The sequence below is a fragment of the Salvelinus fontinalis genome, chromosome 24, assembly GCF_029448725.1.
Source record: "Salvelinus fontinalis isolate EN_2023a chromosome 24, ASM2944872v1, whole genome shotgun sequence".
Lineage (NCBI taxonomy): Eukaryota > Metazoa > Chordata > Actinopteri > Salmoniformes > Salmonidae > Salvelinus > Salvelinus fontinalis.
In genome coordinates, this window is record NC_074688.1 from 11,690,089 (window position 1) to 11,711,196 (window position 21,108).

Below are 21,108 nucleotides of genomic sequence, written 5' to 3' on the forward strand. Positions count from 1 at the left end.
GTGAAGAGGCGACTTCGGGATGCTGGCCTTCTAGGCAGAGTTGCAAAGAAAAAGCCATATCTCAGACTGGCCAATAAAAATAAAATATTAATATGGGAAAAAGAACACAGACACTGGACAGAGGAACTGCCTAGAAGGCCAGCATCCCGGAGTCGCCTCTTCACTGTTGTTGTTGAGACTGGTGTTTTGCGGGTACTATTTAACGAAGCTGCCAGTTGAGAACTTGTGAAGTATCTGTTTCTTAAACTATACACTCTAATGTACTTGTCCTCTTGCTCAGTTGTGCACCGGGGCCTCCCACTCCTCTTTCTCTTTCGGGTTAGAGCCAGTTTGCGCTGTTCTGTGAAGGGAGTAGTACACAGCGTTGTACGAGATCTTCAGTTTCTTGGCAATTTCTCACATGGAATAGCCTTCATTTCTCAGAACAAGATAAGACTGACCAGTTTCAGAAGAAAGTTCTTTGTTTTCAGCTGTGCTAACATAATTGCAAAAGGGTTTTCTAATGATCAATTAGCCTTTTAAAATGATAAACTTGGATTAGCTAACACAACGTGCCATTGAAACACAGGAGTGATGGTTGCTGATAATGGGCCTCTGTCCGCCTATGTAGATATTCCCTAAAAAATGTGCCTTTTCCAGCTACAATAGTAATTTACAACATTAACAAAGTCTACACTGTATTGCTGATCAATTTGATGTTATTTTAAAGAACAAAAAAAAGGACATTTCTAAGTGACCCCAAACTTTTGAACAGTAGTATAGCTAGTTTGACCATGTGTCAATGTTAAGCAAGCTAGCTAACTTTATCATTAGCAATGTTAGCTAGATTATCAAGCTAGCTAACATCTCATTGGTTGAATAATTGTTCAGACTCCAAAGACACTTGAACACATTCATGTTGTATTTACGACTTCCTAATTTCCCATGAGCACACGAAACCACACTCTCCCTTAGGGTCCAGCATTATGCCGCGTTCACGCGCTAGTCGGAACTAGGAAACTCTGAAATGTCCAACTTGCTAAATGGTTGAACGCAGCTCGGCTCGTGTATAACTACAACCTATTGGCAAGTCGGACATTTCTGAGTTTCCTAGTTCTGACTAGCACGTGAACGCAGCATTAGTCCTCTGGATAACAGTGTAGTTTAATCTGGTTCTCCATGGGTGATGCAGTATGCTTGACTGAGTAGAAATGAGGAGCAGGAATGAAATTGAAATCTCAGTTTATTAACCTCAAAGGCACCCTGTACCCTGAAAAGAGTTTACAAATATAATCTGTCAAATTAAACAATAATAAAGCACACAATGTCCAGCATTTTCCTCACTTATATCATCATTATTATTATTTTGACTGATATCACTTTTTTTGTATTAAAAAGATAAAGAAAACATATATATATAGATGTGATTATCAATTCATACAATGTCAAAAATAACAAGGTTTTCAACAAAATGTATTCATTTTTTCCCAGCAGAGGGCAATATTGTAAAGTGATATACATTTTTTTCTGGCAGGGAGGCAAGTGAAGGGAAGGAAAGGGTTGCTGCCTCTGAAGTGAAGCATCAGAACGTCTAGTCTACAATCAACAATTGTTGTTAATCATCATGAATTCGTGTGTGTGTTTACATGAGTATGTGTGGGGGAGTAGAGGGGTGAGATGTGTCTGACCACAGTGGAAGTACAGTACATAGAGGACGTTTCTGTTCAAGCACAGGAGAGTAGTAATGATCCTTTGAGGACATCCTTTGGCTCATTATTTATCCTCGTCGTGGTGGTAGCCACACACCACCCCCACATCCTCATCGTGTGCACAATTGTGCTTGCCCACCTTTGCCCGTTTGCAGTCCAGTAACGTCCTCTCTGTGCCCTCACACTCCACATCATCTAGCAGGATACTGCCACTGCCACCCCCCAGCTCTGCCCGTTTAGCCACACGCAGGGCTACAGGGAAGCCTAGTTGCTGGCAGACCACCGTAGCCGCTTTACTACTAAACAAGTCATCACACACTGTGCCCCACTCCCCCCGTATGTAAATCTCCACCCGCCCACGGTCCGACAGCTGCTCTGCACTGATCAGCCGCACCGACCCAGCCCGATGCTTCCGGCGCCGTTTGGAACCCCGGTTCTTCTTGTTGACCCGGTTCCCTGTGGAATGTTCTATCTTGTCACTCTGGCCTTTCAGGAACTTGTCCTGGGCCTTTGAGAGAGGGGAGTTAGGTCTCTGGGTGGTGGGCTTTGTTGCAGCTGTCCAGTACGTAGGCCTTGGTGTGGTCTGGGGCCGATTGGTCGTAACTCCTAGTGGAAAGGGTCTGACTGTGGCGTGTGGTTGTGGTCGGGTCAAGGGTCGTGCTGTTGGTGGAGAGGGCCTTCTGGCCCCAGTTGTCAACAGTGGTCGGGGCTTCGGGGTAACAGTGGGCCTGGTGTAGGACAACGACGGTCTCTGCCGGGAAGGAGTGGTGGCATGACCTGGCCTGGCCGTCATTACCTGCCTCCATGAGGTGGTCAGGGCAGTTGTAGCGGTACCAGTAGGCCTCTGCTGCATTGAGGTGGGGTTGGAAGGTGTTGTTACAGGTTTAACAGTAGCCCTTATCGTTGCAGGTTTAGCAGTAGCCTTCGGGGTTGCAGTTGGAGGTGTGTAGGTAGGTCTCGTCGTCGTGGAGCGCATGGTGGTCGGAGGAGTACGGAGTGTGGTGGTAGCTGTTGTTCTAGCCGTAGTAGTGGGCGCAGCGGTGGTCGTCGGCTTCTTGTCAATGACAAACTCTGTAGAGAGGAAGTCAAGCGAGAGAAACAGCCCTTTAGAGAACTCCAACTGACCGAGATGTGTTGCACTGTGACTCACGAGAGCCTGCAAAGGAACGCGTGTTTGTTTGTGGTGTCACTTACCCTCCTTTGGTTGGAAGTGAATCAGCTTGCCTTTAATCTTGACAAGAGTTGGCTTGAAGCTGCACTTGCCTGGAGGTGCTCTCCTAGATGGTGAGAGAAATCCATCAAACAATCCATTTATTTTAATGCCGCCCATTACAACTCTATCTCTTACTAATACAGTATAGAGTCATTTGAATCATACATTATCATAACCACATGAAGAACAGTTCTATCATTGATAAGCACATTATATTCAGTAAATTGCCGTTAGGGTAAAAGATTTATCAGATATTCCCTTAGCGTGACACAGAGCGATTACATTAGCTGATTACATAGTTAAAGTAAGAGATGTACTAAACAAACACAGAGGGATTGAAGACCACATCAATAATTGGATGGACAATAAACATTAGTATATCTGGCAAAGGTATGTCTGTTTTGGGAATCTGCCATTAATCCGAGATAGGGATGAATTCCCAGAGCCACTTGGCTGTTGGGACACTGTGACCCTTGTTTAATACCTGGATGGATCCACTATCTTATAGATCACCCCCGCTCTGGCAGACGCACTGGGAGCTCCCGTTGCCAGGAAGTACAGCTCCCCTAGAAACAAGAGGAAAAAAGGATCTAAGACCCAGCACAAAGATATCCAACACTTTCAAAGTGAAATCAAGACAGCCCGTTTCTTTTGAACCCCTTCCCACTCTACTCAAATCAGCTTTGAAGTCAAGTTTTCTGAAAGAGTTTGCTTGTTGAGACTTATCTGAAGCTAAAGAGCATGCACTAAGTGGTACACCACTGGGTTTGAACTGGGTGTGTTATTTCTTTATTTCTGTTCAAAAGCAGCAGAGGCTCATCATGAAATAACTCAGAGAAGCAGACAATTTTCCATGGTTGTCTTGGGTGACTGAATTCACAAGCAGCATGCATCACCTAATGGCCTGTTCATGTACGGATCAGTACGAACAAAACACAAAAAAGACAGAAAAACATGCAAAGCTAGTTGTCAAGGTTACCTGCCTCATCTTCAGCAAAGGATATGATGTATTTGTAATAGCTGTTGATAAGTTTGGGGAATCGGCACGTCTGGTCTTTTCCCATACAGATCTCCTTGTACTCCCACTTCCCAGTGTTTTGGTTCTCCTTCAGTGACATCAGGCGCCTAGGCAGACAAGGAGTCACTCAGATTGTGCATGTGTCAAGTGAGTTTTAGGGCGTTTGAAACATTTGTCAATGATCTTTCAATTGTAAGAACATTTGTGTATCAACTTTTTTTCTAGGCATGACAATCTATGATTTTTTTTGGTGCATTTTAATCAGTATAACATTGGATAAATGTTGGTTATGTTGTATAAACACACACCCACTCATGAAATCCCCGAATATGTAGAGGCCATTGAGATTAGGCATCTGGCAGCCGCGGTATATGTAGCCTCCAGTGACAGACTTCCCCAGTTTGTGGGGGTAAGCAAAAATAGGCAGGATGTCATCTGAGGAGAAAATATTTTTACACTGCTTATTAAGGGATTGAATACATATCTGAATCTCTTCACCAAATAATGAATTGATTCTTCATAGAGAATCAGCCTGCCACCTCTACCAAGTTCTGTTGGAGGAATAGCCTACTCACCAAGAGAGGAGTTGCGACACAGCCTGTTGTCATAGCAAGAGAAGCCCTCCTTGGCTCTCCAGCCATAGTTGCCACCCTTGACGATGAGGTCCACCTCTTCAAACTTGTTCTGTCCCACGTCCCCGCAGAATAGTCGGCCACGGCCCTGCCTGGTGATGAGGTCGCCTCGGTCGATGGAGCAGCGCCACATGTTACGCACCCCGTAGGCGTAGATCTCAGGCAGCGAGCCCTTCTCCCCCAGGAAAGGATTGTCCGACGGGATGCTGTAGGGTTCCACGTCATCGTTGTGGTCCACATCGAGACGCAGCACCTTGCCCAACAGAGTGGACCTACACACACATGGGTTTAACTGAGTTGTACTCATAGGAAAATGTGTGAGTATTTTAGTGTGGGCTTCTGTCATTGTTTTTCATTTGTGTATGTGTATCCAACCTGGTCTCAGAGCGTTTTGTATTATTCTGTATGTAAATCTGAGACACTCCTTTTAGTATGATATGTTCCAAATTACAATTGGTATTATATGTTACGACCTTGCAAAATGTACAACATGTTAGGAATTTGCTAAATATACGACATACAAATTCTAGCTAGGTGGCAAGGTTCTAGCTAGGCTAGGGGTTAGTGTTAAGTTTAGGAGTTAGGTTAACGGGTTAAGGTTAGGGTTAGCTAACGTGCCAAGTAGTTGCAAGGCAGCGAAGTAGTAAGTCGTTGAAAAGTTTCTAATTAGCCAAAATGCTAAAGTTATCCGTGATGAGATTCGAACTTGCAACGTATGGGTTGCTAAACATTACAGTCATACCAACTGTAACGTGTCATACTAATTTGAGTGTCCCGGATTTACGTTTACTATGTTACGAGACCAGGCTGGTGTGTCACAACAGTCATCAAAGACATTTACGATTAATGAAAGTTATAGATGCACAAAGATCATGCCCCCAAAGCATTTTTTTTAGGAGGAATGATATTTATGCCTCTGTGACTTTCTCACTCATCATTATTCACGATTCATTCATGATTATCTGTAATCATGGTAACATCCGCATTAATGAAGAAGTGTTCAGAAACATATTCTATTCTTATTTACAATAAAACTGACTCCAATGACATCATACACTGCTCCAAAAAATAAAGGGAACACTTAAACAACACAATGTAACTCCAAGTCAATCACACTTCTGTGAAATCAAACTGTCCACTTAGGAAGCAACACTGATTGACAATAAATTTCACACGCTGTTGTGCAAATGGAATAGACAAAAGGTGGAAATTATAGGCAATTAGTAAGACACCCCCAAAAAAGGAATGGTTCTGCAGGTGGTGACCACAGACCACTTCTCGGTTCCTATGCTTCCTGGCTGATGCTTTGGTCACTTTTGAATGCTGGCGGTGAACTCACTCTAGTGGTAGCATGAGACGGAGTCTACAACCCACACAAGTGGCTCAGATAGTGCAGTTAATCCAGGATGGCACATCAATGCGAGCTGTGGCAAAAAGGTTTGCTGTGTCTGTCAGCGTAGTGTCCAGAGCATAGAGGCGCTACCAGGAGACAGGCCAGTACATCAGGAGACGTGGAGGAGGCCGTAGGAGGGCAACAACCCAGCAACAGGACCGCTACCTCCGCCTTTGTGCAAGGAGGTGCACTGCCAGAGCCCTGCAAAATGACCTCCAGCAGGCCACAAATGTGCATGTGTCTGCTCAAACGGTCAGAAACAGACTCCATGAGGGTGGTATGAGGGCCCGACGTCCACAGGTGGGGGTTGTGCTTACAGCCCAGCACCGTGCAGGACGTTTGGCATTTGCCAGAGAACACCAAGATTGGCAAATTCGCCACTGGCGCCCTGTGCTCTTCACAGATGAAAGCAGGTTCACACTGAGCACATGTGACAGACGTGACAGAGTCTGGAGACGCCGTGGAGAACGTTCTGCTGCCTGCAACATCCTCCAGCATGACCGGTTTGGCGGTGGGTCAGTCTGGTGTGGGGTGGCATTTCTTTGTGGGGCCGCACAGGCCTCCATGTGCTCGCCAGAGGTAGCTTGACTGCCATTTGGTACCGAGATGAGATCCTCAGACCCTTTGTGAGACCATATGCTGACACATGCACATTTGTGGCCTGCTGGAGGTCATTTTGCAGGGCTCTGGCAGTGCACCTCCTTGCACAAAGGCGGAGGTAGCGGTCCTGCTGCTGGGTTGTTGCCCTCCTATGGCCTCCTCCACGTCTCCTGATGTACTGGCCTGTCTCCTGGTAGCGCCTCCATGCTCTGGACACTACGCTGACAGACACAGCAAACCTTTTTGCCACAGCTCGCATTGATGTGCCACCCTGGATGAACTGCACTACCTGAGCCACTTGTGTGGGTTGTAGACTCCGTCTCATGCTACCACTAGAGTGAGAGCACCGCCAGCATTCAAAAGTGACCAAAACATCAGCCAGGAAGCATAGGAACTGAGAAGTTGTTTGTGGTCACCACCTGCAGAATCACTCCTTTTTTGGGGGTGTCTTGCTAATTGCCTATAATTTCCACCTTTTGTCTATTCCATTTGCACAACAGCATGTGAAATTTATTGTCAATCAGTGTTGCTTCCTAAGTGGACAGTTTGATTTCATAGAAGTGTGATTGACTTGGAGTTACATTGTGTTGTTTAAGTGTTCCCTTTATTTTTTTGAGCAGTGTACATTATTTACCATTAATTTCTACTAGGCAAAATCCGAAACACAGCCAATGCAAACTGCAAATGCATCCAACAAGTTTGTAGGGTCACAAGCTTGATGCAGTCGTTGCGTGCTAAGAATATGGGACCAAATACTAAACTTTTGACTAAATGTAATACACTATAAGTGAATTTGTCCAAATACGTATGACACCTTCAAATGGGGGGGATTAGATACACAAAGTGCTTTCACTTCTAAATGATAAAACAGATATGTATGAAAATACCCTCAAATAAAAGGTGACATTCTGCAGTGTCACCTCATATAAAACATTTGATCTCAAATCCAGAATGCTGAAGTATAGAGCCAAATGAATTGTTTTAGATTCACTGTCCAAATAAATACATAGGGGATTCTCTTTCTTTCTCGCTCTCTCTCTCTCTCTCTCTCTCTCTCTCTCTCTCTCTCTCATATACTCATATACTCATACTATTATGCGGCCCACAGCGTCTTGTGTAAGTATTAGCCTTGGCACGGCCCAAAACCCTCATATCCCTGGCCTTCCACTCATTGGCTGTCAAGAAACCCTCTGCTCATCTTTCTTCTCCTGGGATGAGCTGAAAGGGATGTTTCCACCCAATGCAACTCAATACAATACCGCACCCGAGATAAAGCTGTGATGTGTAGAACCCTCTATTTCGGCATGCATAAATTCTGCTATCCACTAGAGCTACCCAACTATGAACTAGACATAACCCTCTTCTGAGAATAACGCATAACAAGGTTGATTTAGAGCACCTGCTCTTACTCATGCCACTGTTGAAGTTAGGAGGGTGGGCTCATTGTTATGGCTGGAATAGAATAAATGGAACGGAGTCAATCATGTGTTTTCCATATTTTTTTGTGATTCGTTTGATACCGTTCCATTTTATTTCATTCCAGCCATTACAATGAGTCCGTCTTCCAATAGCTCCTCCCACCAGCCTCCTTTTACATCTACATCGTAATATTCTGAACAGAATAGCAGATATTCTACCTCCATTCAGGTCTTTAAAAGGAGTGGTAAACGTCCCTTCAAGCTCAACTATGCAAGACTGTAGTGATTATCACATGGTAAGAAAATGCCCGCCATTGCTCAACAACATTCTCCATAAATATTTAGCCTGGCACAGCAGGTCCAGACTCTGGCCACTGACCAAAGCGCTGTGGGGGTGGCACTCACAACCTGACTGGTACTGATATGCCCTGTCCTTGCCCATGGTTCAAAATAAAATGCATTCTAAGACACAGACTGTCCAGACCTCAGTGGTGTTTTTCCTCAAAGAATGTTTTAGAGTTTCTCATAATATCACTGTGTGTACAATTCTGTCATGGTGTTATAACTATAGAGGCAGGTCATTTTCAGCTAAATGTTTTGGGTTGCCTTTGAGTCCTTTCTGAATGGCCCTGTGACACTATGTAGATTCTGGACACTGCCAATCCCTGCCCTGGCCCCTGCCAGGAGAAAGCTAAACAGTGCCAAGGCTAATATTGTGAACAACTGTACTGTCTGTCTACATGAATGTACACATAGCCTTGAGCTGAGTGTTTGTCATGTCAAATGCTCAGGGGTTGAGGCCATAGATGGCGATTCTCTCCCAATGTTACCAAAGCGTTGGCGCCATTGGCAAGTCAGGTCATAAAATCGCACTTTAATTAATAGCTGCTGAGTGGCATTGCTGAAGGTCCTGTATAAAGTTAATTGCGCTTCAATCCATAAATTTGTCACTCTCTCAATGTCTAGAGCTTGTCAATTTCTAGTCAAAGTTTTTAGTAAAAGATTCTTCTACCCTCCGGAGTCAATTCATCTTCTGGAATATTAAACTTGTTTGTGACAAGTTGACAACAACTCAGACACAAATTTAATCTAAACGACGTGTATTAGTCAACCATGAATACAATCATTACTAGACATTTACCAGGGCAACAGGATTTTCCATTCTTTAAAAATAGAATCATGTATCACTATGTTATCATATGAGAACGTCACATAATTTGGCAATTGAGTAATACAGTTTACAAACCCACTAAAATACTAATTGTGCCCTGTGGTCCCTTTACTGTAGCTTATATTTACATCAACAAAGATGTCACGCTATAGGTTAAACTTTTTGAACTCCTATTTTTCCAGATTTCTTTTATATCAAATAAGTATACTATGAAGAGCCAGATGTATCACATTAAGGGTTTCACTCCACTACTAACTATAATTGTCACTTCTACTCCCTCTCCGGCGCTCGAGGTCGGCAGTCTGCTGATTATTACGCACACCTGTCACCATCGTTAAGCACATCAGCACCTCATCCGACTCACCTGGACTCCATCACCTTCCTGATTACCTTCCCAATATCTGTCACTCACTTTGGTTCTTTCCCTAGGTGCTATTGTTTCTGTTCCAGAGTTCATTTTGTACTCTACCTGTGTTTCTTGGTTTGTTCTATGTTCATTTAGTTATTAAAATATCTCTTTGAAATTGCTTCCCGAATCCCAGCGTACACATTGCAATAATACTCCAACACCACTGTTTAGGTGTCCTTTGTTGAACCATATCTTCAACTTTAAAAACGTAGGTCTCTGAAGCAAACATATAATTCTGACGTTCAAAAAACATCAACATGGGGTGAAGGCTAGATATACACTAAATTACTAAATGTCACCCCTTAATTTGTTTCCCCTGAATTAGTTTTGAAATGTATAGAGCACAGGGACTCACTTATTCTGGGAGTTCCCAAACTTGCCAAAGGGGTCCCCTGCTCTTCCCCCATCGCCGATGAAGATATAGAGGTAGCCATCGTGCCCGAAGAGAAGCTGGCCCCCGTTGTGGTTCGAGGCAGGTTCCACCACTTCCAAAATAGTTCTACAAAGAAAACCACGCATGACCAAACATCACTAAATTCTAAATCTGATAGGATGATTGTAGTTGCAGATCTTTATTTCAAATCTGCTGATTTGTATTGTTTCAAAATGTCAAATACATGTATGTGAATGAGCCCATGACACCACAGGTTCTGATTCAGTCCATGTCATTTGGTGATACTTCTCTTACCTCTCTGAGGAGTGATCTAGTTGGTTCATATCGTCAGCGGACAGTGTGAACTCACTAATGCGGATCCTCTCCTCCTTCTTCACAGACACAGAGTAGTAGACATAGGCCTTCTGCACCAGCGTGAAGCGCGGGTGGAGGGCCATGCAGAGGAAGCCTCTCTCATCCCCTGCCCAGGGAGAGGTGAGCACTGCCTTAGTCAGGTTGAGGAAGGGCCGGTCAATACGGGAGCCGTTGGACAGGTACGTCCACACGTAGCCCAGCTGCTCGGCCACAAAGAAGCGGTGGGTCCCGTCGTCGGCGTGGACCATGGCCACCGGGTTCCTCAGGCCGTTGGCCACCTCCTGCAGGCACAGCTGGAGACAGCCCTCAGGGTCCGCCCGAACATCTCCCAGGTTGGCGTTGAGCCTGTCGTCGGAGAGCACGTTGGGGTAACAGTACTCCCTGTCTTTTAGCTCCAGGAAGTTACAGAACTTATTGCGGTCCTCCTCTATGCCCACTGTGGCGTTGTTGTCGGTGAGCAGGCTAATGGTGTAGCGGCACTGGTGCCAGAACTCAGAGCAGTAGTCTCCGCACAGGCCTGGCAGCTCCCTCATGGGTGTGTTGGCATCCTCAGCATCGTACAGGTGGGCAGAGTAGGGAGAGCACTCCTGCAAGGATGAGGAAAGCTTGTTTGAAAAGTGGCAGAGGTATTGGGGCTCGGACTACACACGCTTATGAGCAAAACTTAGTAGATCTACCTTGTCGGCTGATAACTTTCATAATGAGCTACCACTTAAACTGTAGGCTATAGCCACTTTGTGTAATCTCATATTGAAACTTCAAAAGCATAGTCTGCATGTTAATGCTATGTCGGCAGGGTAGCCTAGTGGTTAGAGCGTTGGGCTAGTAACCGAAAGGTTGCAAGTTCAAATCACTGAGCTGACAAGATACAAATCTGTCGTACTGACCCTGAAAAAGGCAGTTAACCCACTGTTCCTAGGCCGTCATTGAAAATAAGAATTTGTTCTTAACTGACTTGCCTAGTTAAATGTAAGTTGCTCTGGATAAGAGCGTCTGCTAAATGATGTAAATGTCATGTCTGTTCATGATACTGTGCAGCTATTTTCATGATGAACTCTCCCTACGCTTGTAAACATTTGAAATTCAGCGTGTCCTCATTTCCTCCCAGTACTCACCAGACCAGCTGGTAATGACTACTCTGGCTATAAATAAGACCTGTTTAAATGCATCTTGGAACATCCAATCCCTTATTAACTCAAAGCCACACAATTACACCCATTTTGACACTGGTAAACCGTTGGGACAATGATGCAAAACATATAAACCACTGTTACAGCTGGTACTGAAATAAACAATTCTGTTACAAAAACTCTGATTAATAATAGAATGATTCCAAGTCTTAAGCAAAGGGGGCATAATGTGTTCTGGAGTTCTGCTGAGTCATTTTTCATTTCTTTCCATTTAAATCTGGGATATGCTCTCTCAAAAGGTGTCATCAAACAATGCTCAAAAACTCTACATCAAAGCGTTTAACATCAACAACACTTGGCCACCTCAGGGTTTAAATCTGTTGCTGACCATAAGTTGCACGGTGAATTATGCAAATCACATGATTCCCAGGTAGTGACGTTAACAAAAAGGGGACAGTCTGGAGGTGGTATGTGTTACGCACAGCCACATGTCTGAGTTGGGGGTACAGTATAAAACTACTAGGTAAGAACTGACAAATGTGGGCATATACAGTGGGGCAAACAAGTATTGTCAGCCACCAATTGTGCAAGTTCTCCCACTTAAAAAGATAAGAGAGGCCTGTAATTTTCATGATAGGTACACTTCAACCATGACAGACAAAATGAGAAGAAAAATCCAGAAAATCACATTGTAGGATTTTTAATGAATTTATTTGCAAATTATGGTGGAAAATAAGTATTTGGTCACCTACAAACAAGCAAGATTTCTGGCTCTCACAGACCTCTTTAAGAGGCTCCTCTGTCCTCCACTCGTTACCTGTATTAATGGCATCTGTTTGAACTTGTTATCAGTATAAAAGACACCTGTCCACATCCTCAAACAGTCACACTCCAAACTCCACTATGGCCAAGACCAAAGAGCTGTCAAAGGACACCAGAAACAAAATTGTAGACCTGCACCAGGCTGGGAAGACTGAATCTGCAATAGGTAAGCAGCTTGGTTTGAAGAAATCAACTGTGGGAGCAATTATTAGGAAATGGAAGACATACAAGACCACTGATAATCTCCCTCGATCTGGGGCTCCACGCAAGATCTCACCCCGTGGGGTCAAAATGATCACAAGAACGGTGAGCAAAAATCCCAGAACCACACGGGGGGACCTAGTGAATGACCTGCAGAGAGCTGGGACCAAAGTAACAAAGCCTACCATCAGTAACACACTACGCCGCCAGGGACTCAAATCCTGCAGTGCTAGACGTGTCCCCCTGCTTAAGCCAGTACATGTCCAGGCCCGTCTGAAGTTTGCTAGAGAGCATTTGGATGATCCAGAAGAAGATTGGGAGAATGTCATATGTTCAGATGAAACCAAAATAGAACTTTTTGGAAAAAACTCAACTCGTGTTTGGAGGACAAAGAATTCTGAGTTGCATCCAAAGAACACCATACCTACTGTGAAGCATGGGGGTGGAAACATCATGCTTTGGGGCTGTTTTTCTGCAAAGGGCCCAGGACGACTGATCCGTGTAAAGGAAAGAATGAATGGGGCAATGTATCGTGAGATTTTGAGTGAAAACCTCCTTCCATCAGCAAGGGCATTGAAGATGAAACGTGGCTGGGTCTTTCAGCATGACAATGATCCCAAACACACCGCCCGGGCAACGAAGGAGTGGCTTCGTAAGAAGCATTTCAAGGTCCTGGAGTGGCCTAGCCAGTCTCCAGATCTCAACCCCATAGAAAATCTTTGGAGGGAGTTGAAAGTCTGTGTTGCCCAGCAACAGCCCCAAAACATCACTGCTCTAGAGGAGATCTGCATGGAGGAATGGGCCAAAATACCAGCAACAGTGTGTGAAAACCTTGTGAAGACTTACAGAAAACGTTTGACCTCTGTCATTGCCAACAAAGGGTATATAACAAAGTATTGAGATAAACTTATGTTATTGACCAAATACTTATTTTCCACCATAATTTGCAAATAAATTCCATTAAAAATCCTACAATGTGATTTTCTGGATTTTTTTTCTTCTCATTTTGTCTGTCATAGTTGAAGTGTACCTATGATGAAAATTACAGGCCTCTCTCATCTTTTTAAGTGGGAGAACTTGCACAATTGGTGACTGACTAAATACTTTTTTGCCCCACTGTAGCTGCTAAAAGGAACATAAACAAAAGCATGTATTTAAACTAATTTGCTAATTTAAACTTAATTTAAACTAAATGTAAGATATGTTTCGTCATGGCACATTGTGAGGCCCATGTCTTTAACGTACTGTATCTGTGACCAACAGATGCATATCTGTGTCACGATCGTGTGGCGGATTAACGGACCAAAATGCAGCTTTTGGAAAATAAGCCATCTTCTTTTATTATAACACGAAGATGAACACGACACAAAAACACTTTAACAAAACAACAAAACGACCGTGAAGCTACAAACGTTGTGCACAAACATACAGGCTACTAACGTTCTTACATAGACAAACGTAAACTCACGAACAGGAACGGACATCGAAACATACGAACAGCCAAACAGCTCCAAAAGTGAATACAACGAACATAACGAAGACATCACAGGAGACAATCACCCACAAACACACAGTGATAATGCCCTACCTAAATATGACTCTTGATTAGAGGAAAATGCAAACCACCTGCCTCTAATCAAGAGCCATACCAGGCAAACCGAAACCAACATAGAAACAGGTAACATAGACTGCCCACCCAAAACACATGCCCTGACCAAAAACACATAAAACTAACATAAATAGGTCAGGACTGTTACAATCTGTAGTCCAAGTCATGGGAAATGCATAGATTAGGGCCTAATAAATGTATTTAAATTGACTGATTTCCTCATATGAACTGTAACTGTAAAATATTAGAAAATCTTGCATGGGAGAGATGAGAAAAGGGCCAAGTTTTTCAAAAGTTATCTCTCTGGATTTCGCCTATCGGATAGGATTAAATGCATAGAAATAGAATGATTAGAACGGGTTTCCCCATTCAAGTCAATAATTTGACGGTTCTATTAATTCTATTTCTATGCATTTAATCCTAAACCAGATCACTTTTGAAAAACTGGGCCCTGGTCATTGTTTTTTGTCATATGGGTGTTGACTCCTCTGGCCTCTACTGCAGGCAGCCCTGATAATGCAGTCACTTAGCCAACTATAAAATTCTGTTTAAATTCTTTGTAAATACTGTGTTGGATGGGATGGGGAGCCCTGAAAACAGCAATCCGTCAAACTTAATTCCACATGCCTTTTGTTCACAGAGATGGCAACCAGATGTTACAGTACCTTCCAAAAGTATGCATCCCCCTTGGCGTTTTTCCTATTTTGTTGCATTACAACCTGTAATTTAAATAGATTTTTATTTGGATTTCATGTAATGGACATACGAAAAAGAAGAAAAAAAATTGGTGAAGTGAAATTAAGAAAAAACTACTTGTTTCAAAAAATTATAAAAATAAAAAAATGGAAAAGTGGTGCGTGCATATATATTCACCTCCTTTGCTATGAAGTCGCTAAATAAGATCTGGTGCAACCAATTACCTTCAGAAGTCACATAATTAGTTAAATAAAGTCCACCTGTGTGCAATCTAAGTGTCACATGATCTGTCACATGATCTGTCACATGATCTCAGTATATATACACCTGTTCTGAAAGGCCTGAGTCTGCAACATGACTAAGCAAGTGGCACCACGAAGACCAAGGAGCGCTTCAAACAGGTCAGGGACAAAGTTGTGGAGAAGTATAGATCAGGGTTGGGTTATAAAAAAATATCTGAAACTTTGAACATCCCACGGAGCACCATTAAATCCATTATTTAAAAAAATGTAAGAATATGGCACCACAACAAACCTGCCAAGAGAAAGCCGGGGGACCAGGCAGGGAGGGCATTAATCAAAGAAGCAACAAAGAGACCAGAGAAAACCCTAAAGGAGCTGCAAAGCTCCCCAGTGGAGATATGAGTATCTGTTCATAGGACCACTTTAAGCCGTACACTCCACAGAGCTGGGCTTTACGGAAGAGTGGCCATAAAAAAGCCATTGCTTAAAGAAAAGAAATAAGCAAACACGTTTGGTGTTTGCCAAAAGGTAAGTGGGAGACTCCCCAAAAATATGGAAGAAGGTACTCTGGTCAGATGAGACTAAAATTGAGCTTTTTGGCCATCAAGGAAAATGCTATGTCTGGTGCAAACCCAACACCTCTCATCACCCCAAGAACACCATCCCCACAGTGAAGCATGGTGGTGGCAGCATCACAGTATGTCTTTCATCGGCAGGGACTGGGAAACTGGTCAGAATTGAAGGAATGATGGCTGGCACTAAATATAGGGAAAATCTTGAGGGAAACTTGTTTCAGTCTTCCAGAGATTTTAGACTGGGACGGAAGTTCACCTTCCAGCAGGACAATGACACTAAGCATACTGCTAAAGCAACACTTGAGTGGTTTAAGGGGAAACATTTAAATGTCTTGGAATGGCCTAGTCAAAGCCCAGAACACAATCCAATTGAGAATCTGTGGTGTGACTTAAAGATTGCTGTACACCAGCGGAACCCATCCAACTTGAAGGAGCTGGAGCAGTTTTGCCTTGAAGAATGGGCAAAAATCCCAGTGGCTAGATGTGCCAAGCTTATAGAGACATACCCCAAGATACTTGCAGCTGTAATTGCTGAAAAAGGTGTCTCTACAAAGTATTGACTTTTCTGTCGTTTTTTTAGTCTTATTTCTTGTTTGTTTCACAATAAAAAATATTTAGCATTTTCAAAGTGGTAGGTATGTTGTGTAAATCAAATGACACAAAACCACCAAAAATCTATTTTAATCCTAGGTTGAAAGGCAACAAAATCGTAAAAATGCCAGGGGGGTGAATACTTTCGCAAGCCACGGTATGTTACAAATTGTACATTTTATCGTGGAAACAACCCTAGACTAGTACTACCACACGCACACCCACAAACATTGCGAGAGTAAAGAAGGACAGTAGTAAAATGGTTAAGTACACGGTGCAGGGTGAGCTGGTAGGGTTAAAGCTGTGTGTGTTGGTTTCCTTTCCTCCATGAGTCACCAAAGTCAACATAAATACACTCAAAGAAACCTCTAAAACGGCCCTCCTTCCAAAAGGGGTGGGCAGTAATGAGAGAGTGCACATGTGCCACATCGTATAGGACAACCCTTCAACGTTCCACGTTGCCACGATCACTGTAAATGTGAGACTTCTCAGCTTCCAAAGTTGGGAAGGAGGTATAGGATAGGCTGTATTTAGTTAAATGGTTGACGTCAATGTTACTAATTGTTTTGTAACCCAATAGTCAGCCTTAATCCAACCACAAGTAGATGGTATAGTTCCTTCAACTACTTCAGCTGGATTCAACTCCTCACCTCCCTCTCCCTCCTGTCCTCCCTCCCTATCCCAGTGGAAATATGATACTGTATATCCTGTTCAGTGACCAGAGAGGAAATCCATGTTTGGCTGGAGGTCAGTGGGCCTCTTGACAGATCACAAGCATCCCCCTGTATCTTTGATAACTGTCTGGACAAAGGGCATGATTGAGCAGAGTTTACCCTGGCTAAGTGGCCTTGGGCATTGGGTCGCCAGCCACTGACCACACTGCCTGTACCTAAGCATGGCTGATAGGAGAGCTGAGAGCTGAGCACAATAGCTAATTTTCACTGGATCCAAAACCAAACAAAGCTGAGGACACGTTCACATGGTCTGCAATTCTCTTCATTGGAAAGGAGAACAAATATATTCCATCCAGTAGTGATGTTGTGGTACTGTGGTTCAGGCCCCAAAATCCATCATTGGTAACAGTACTGTCGTATCTCATGGTTGAACAGACAAGTCAACGCTTGACATAATCCCTCCAACTGTAATTTGTTCCAATCTACAGCGTGCACATTTGGAAAGGCCTGGGGTATGTAATTATCATGATGTTCACATACATTTCAGTAATGAAGGGGGTGTCAATTTGTAAAAATTTGAATTAAATATAGTTTCATGAAATATGATAGATTAATCTGTATAAAATGTTTTATATCCTGTGATGAAATAGAATTTTATTACAAGTGAAAATGTTTTAAAAACATGCCTGAAGATAATCCATTCTACAAATGCACTCTTAGGAAAAACAAGGTATTATCTTTTTGTGGAAAGTTTTAGATAAGGAGGCATTAGCTAACATCCGACTACTGACAGACTTCAATTTACCTGACAGAGGATGGTGCGTATGTATTTCGCACAGGTCATGTAACCCGAGTAGTCAAAATAGTCCATGATCTTGTAGAAGTTTTGGGAGATCTTGTCATCTTTCTCCAGGTCACAGCAACCAAACTTGGCGTACTCCTTACAGAAGACCAGAGGCTCCCGTGGCTGGAAGGGGGGCTTGTAATCCAGGCACTGGGGATGGGTGTTCCCATGTCGGGGTGCGTGTAGGACCAGTAGGACCAACAGCCAACGGGACAGCAGCTCAACTCCCTTTACACTTACCCTGCTCATTGCAATAGTAGTTTACCCTGCCACCTGTAGGGCTAAGTAATGGAGAGACGCAAGATTCCAAAAGGTCTGTGTGTAGTGGTGATTCTGTCCCTTCCCCCTGGAGCCTGACTGTTGGAGAGCCTTCCTATGTTTGCTCTGGACATGTGCTCTTTCGCGGGACAAAAACGAACGGTGGCGGAGAGCAACAGGCCCTTTCATTCAGCAGTCCGCCCTGGCCAGCCACGATGCTTCCACTCTCCACTCAGAACCTATTCCCTCCCTCCTTCTGCTCCCTCCTCCCCTTACTCTCCCTCTCTCCTCCTCTCCCTCGCTCTCTGTCTGTCCTCCACAGACACATGGCATTCTTTCCCATTGCGGCCTGTCTATATCACCCTGCTGTAGCTCTCCTCCCCCCTCTACATACTCAGCCTTTTCTCTACTTCACACACACCTCCCTACCCTGCCTCAGACAGATTCACTGAATGACTCAGGACGTGTGCTGAAAGAAGAGAGCAATGGATCCTCCACACACCACAAACAATGGCATAGCCTATAAGAAACTGTATGTTTATGATGGATTACACATGGATAATGCTCATGTGTTTCATACAGGCTACTGCTGTTATTCAACAGGCATTTGTAAACCACTTGGTGATATGAAATTGACCTAAAACCAGTAGACATCAACTGAAAATCTGTCCTAAAGTGAATTGAGTCTAACGATAAAAGGCGAGACAGCCTTTGAATTGGCTTTCTGCTGAATGTTGTGTCCTAGACCTACAGGGTATACAACTACCAAAGACATATGTCTTTCATTTGGACTCAGCCACCTCCCTCCCATGTACTTGGTTTCAGATCTGACATATTTGCACAGCACATCTTAATTTCTCTGGTAACATCATAGGAACTGTTTTTATTTCCTCTTGCAACGACATATTTTGAACATGTGGATATTAAACCATCTGCTTCCGGATAAATAAGTACAGCCCGCTATTATTAGAGGAAAGGCTGGATAAGAAGCCCATTAATCAAATGTTGATTATTCAAACCGGTATCTTTTTAAATTTCTTTTCCACTCAGACCTTTTCAGACCTCGCATTGCTGTCTGTGTTTAGTGCTTTATTGAGGTGAAACGGCTGTGAGTCAGAGTGAGTCAGAGAGAGTTTATCTGCTTTCTGAGAATTGTACTGCCTCATATCAGTAAGCCAAGTCTCTTAAACACTTCAGATAGACAGAATTAAGACGTAGATTGGGTCATGACTTTTTGGAAAGGCTATCAAATTATTTTTATAATAGGCTAGTAGTCTGTAGGGTGTAGTTTGTCTTACTGTACCATTTGGAAATACTTCTTCCATTGGCAAGTGGTGCAGTCTATTCCTGCATGTACAATGATAAAACTTAATTTCAAAGAAAGTGTTAAATGATACAGAATGCTATACTTGGGGAGAGAGAGAGAAAAAAAGCAATGTCTCATCTGAATGAAAGAAGCCTGGTGTTTGAAGGTCTGGACCTGGAGACAAGGACAGTAAATCAAATCAAGAGTGCAAAGCCTGTCATCAAGGCAAAGGGTGGCTACTTTGAAGAATCTCAAATCGAAAAAAATATTTTGATTTGTTTAACACTTTTTTTGTTACTACATGATTCCATATGTGTTATTTCATAGTTTTGATGTCTTCACTATTATTCTACAATAAAGAAAAACCCTTGAATGAGTAGGTGTGTCCAAACTTTTGACTGGTACTGTATATACATATATATACAGTGGCAAGAAAAAGTATGTGAACCCTTTAGAATTACCTGGATTTCTGCATAAAATGGTCATACAATTTGATCTGATCTTCATCTAAATCACAACAATAGACAAACACAGTCTATTAACATTCACAGTGTAGGGTGCAAAAGTATGTGAACCCTTGGATTTAATAACTGGTTGACCCTCCTTTGGCAGCAATAATCTCAACCAAACGTTTTTGGTAGTTACGGATCAGACCTGCACAATGGTCAGAAGGAATTGTGGACCATTCCTCTTTAAAAACTGATGCAGTTCAGCAATATTCTGGTGTGAACCGCTCTCGAGGTCATGCCACAGCATCTCAATCGGGTTGAGGTCAGGACTCTGACTGGGCCACTCCAGAAGGCGTATTTTCTTCTGTTGAAGACATTCTGTTGTTGATTTACTACTGTGTTTTGGGTCGTTGTCCTGTTGAATCACCCAACTTCTGTTGAGTTTCAATTGGCGGACAGATAGCCTTACATTCTCTTGCAAAAGGTCTTCATCAACATGGGAATTCATTTTTTCGTCAATGATTAGATTAGATTCAACTGTATTGTCATTGAACAAGTACAAGTACAGGACAACGAAATCTAACCAGAAGTGCAAATAAGAGTACAACAAATGTATAAGTGAAACAATTAAGTACAATGTATATTATTAAGTGGGATGTACAAATGTGCAATGAAGGCAAATGGCAAGTACAAATGGCAAGTCTAAATGGGCAATGAAGGCAAATTGAAAGTGCAAGGAGGTATGCAACTGAAATACAGGAAAAGCAGCAATGAGGTTACCGAGGTAGACATCTACGTGTACAACTGAATAATGTCTTTAATCAGACTTTGCAAAGCAATATCAGAGTCCAGTAGTACCGTGAAGAGTGCAAAGTGAGTAATGCAACAAGGTCCCTGAGAGGCACTACTAAGCGGTGGGCTGGTGGATATGGCTCAGCAGGGTTACAGTAGCTGGAAAGAAACTGTTATTGAGCCTGCTAGTGCGGGAACGTAGAGACCTGTTCCGCCTGCCTGATGGTAGGAAGGCAAACAGTTTGTGGCATGGATGTGAAGGGTCCCTGATGATGCCGCGGGCACTACGCAGACACCGCTTGCTCTGGAGGTCTACGATGGCAGGGATCTGGGCACCAGTCATGTGCTGGGCTGTTTTCACCACCCGTTGCAGGGCCTTCCAGTCGGCCATGGAGCATCCGCCAAACCACACTGTGGCGCAGTTAGTCAGAATGCTCTCGACCGTGCAGCGGTAAAAGTTCACCTGGATCTTGGGAGACAGGCGGGCCTTCTTCAGCGTCCTCAAAAAGTACAGGCGCTGCTGTGCCCTTTTGACCAGGGTTGAAGGTGTTGAGGGTCCAGGAAAGGTCCTCGGAGATGTAGACACCCAGGAAATTGAAGCTGGGCACAAGCTCCACCTCAATGCCATC

The 21,108-nt window shown here is 43.5% G+C and overlaps 1 protein-coding gene across 1 annotated transcript; it reads right to left on the reverse strand.

The window, feature by feature from the left end:
• Positions 1–1,118: 1,118 nt before the first annotated feature.
• LOC129821915 (HHIP-like protein 1) lies at positions 1,119–18,204 on the reverse strand. Its single transcript, XM_055879653.1, has 9 exons — positions 17,636–18,204; positions 10,231–10,877; positions 9,898–10,041; positions 4,495–4,823; positions 4,228–4,354; positions 3,881–4,026; positions 3,386–3,467; positions 2,883–2,965; positions 1,119–2,759 (listed from the first exon to the last, which is right to left on the reverse strand). Exons 1-9 carry the CDS (start codon positions 17,921–17,923, stop codon positions 1,753–1,755), a joined length of 2,853 nt encoding a protein of 950 aa, XP_055735628.1. The 5' UTR covers positions 17,924–18,204; the 3' UTR covers positions 1,119–1,752.
• Between the last annotated feature and the right edge of the window lie 2,904 nt (positions 18,205–21,108).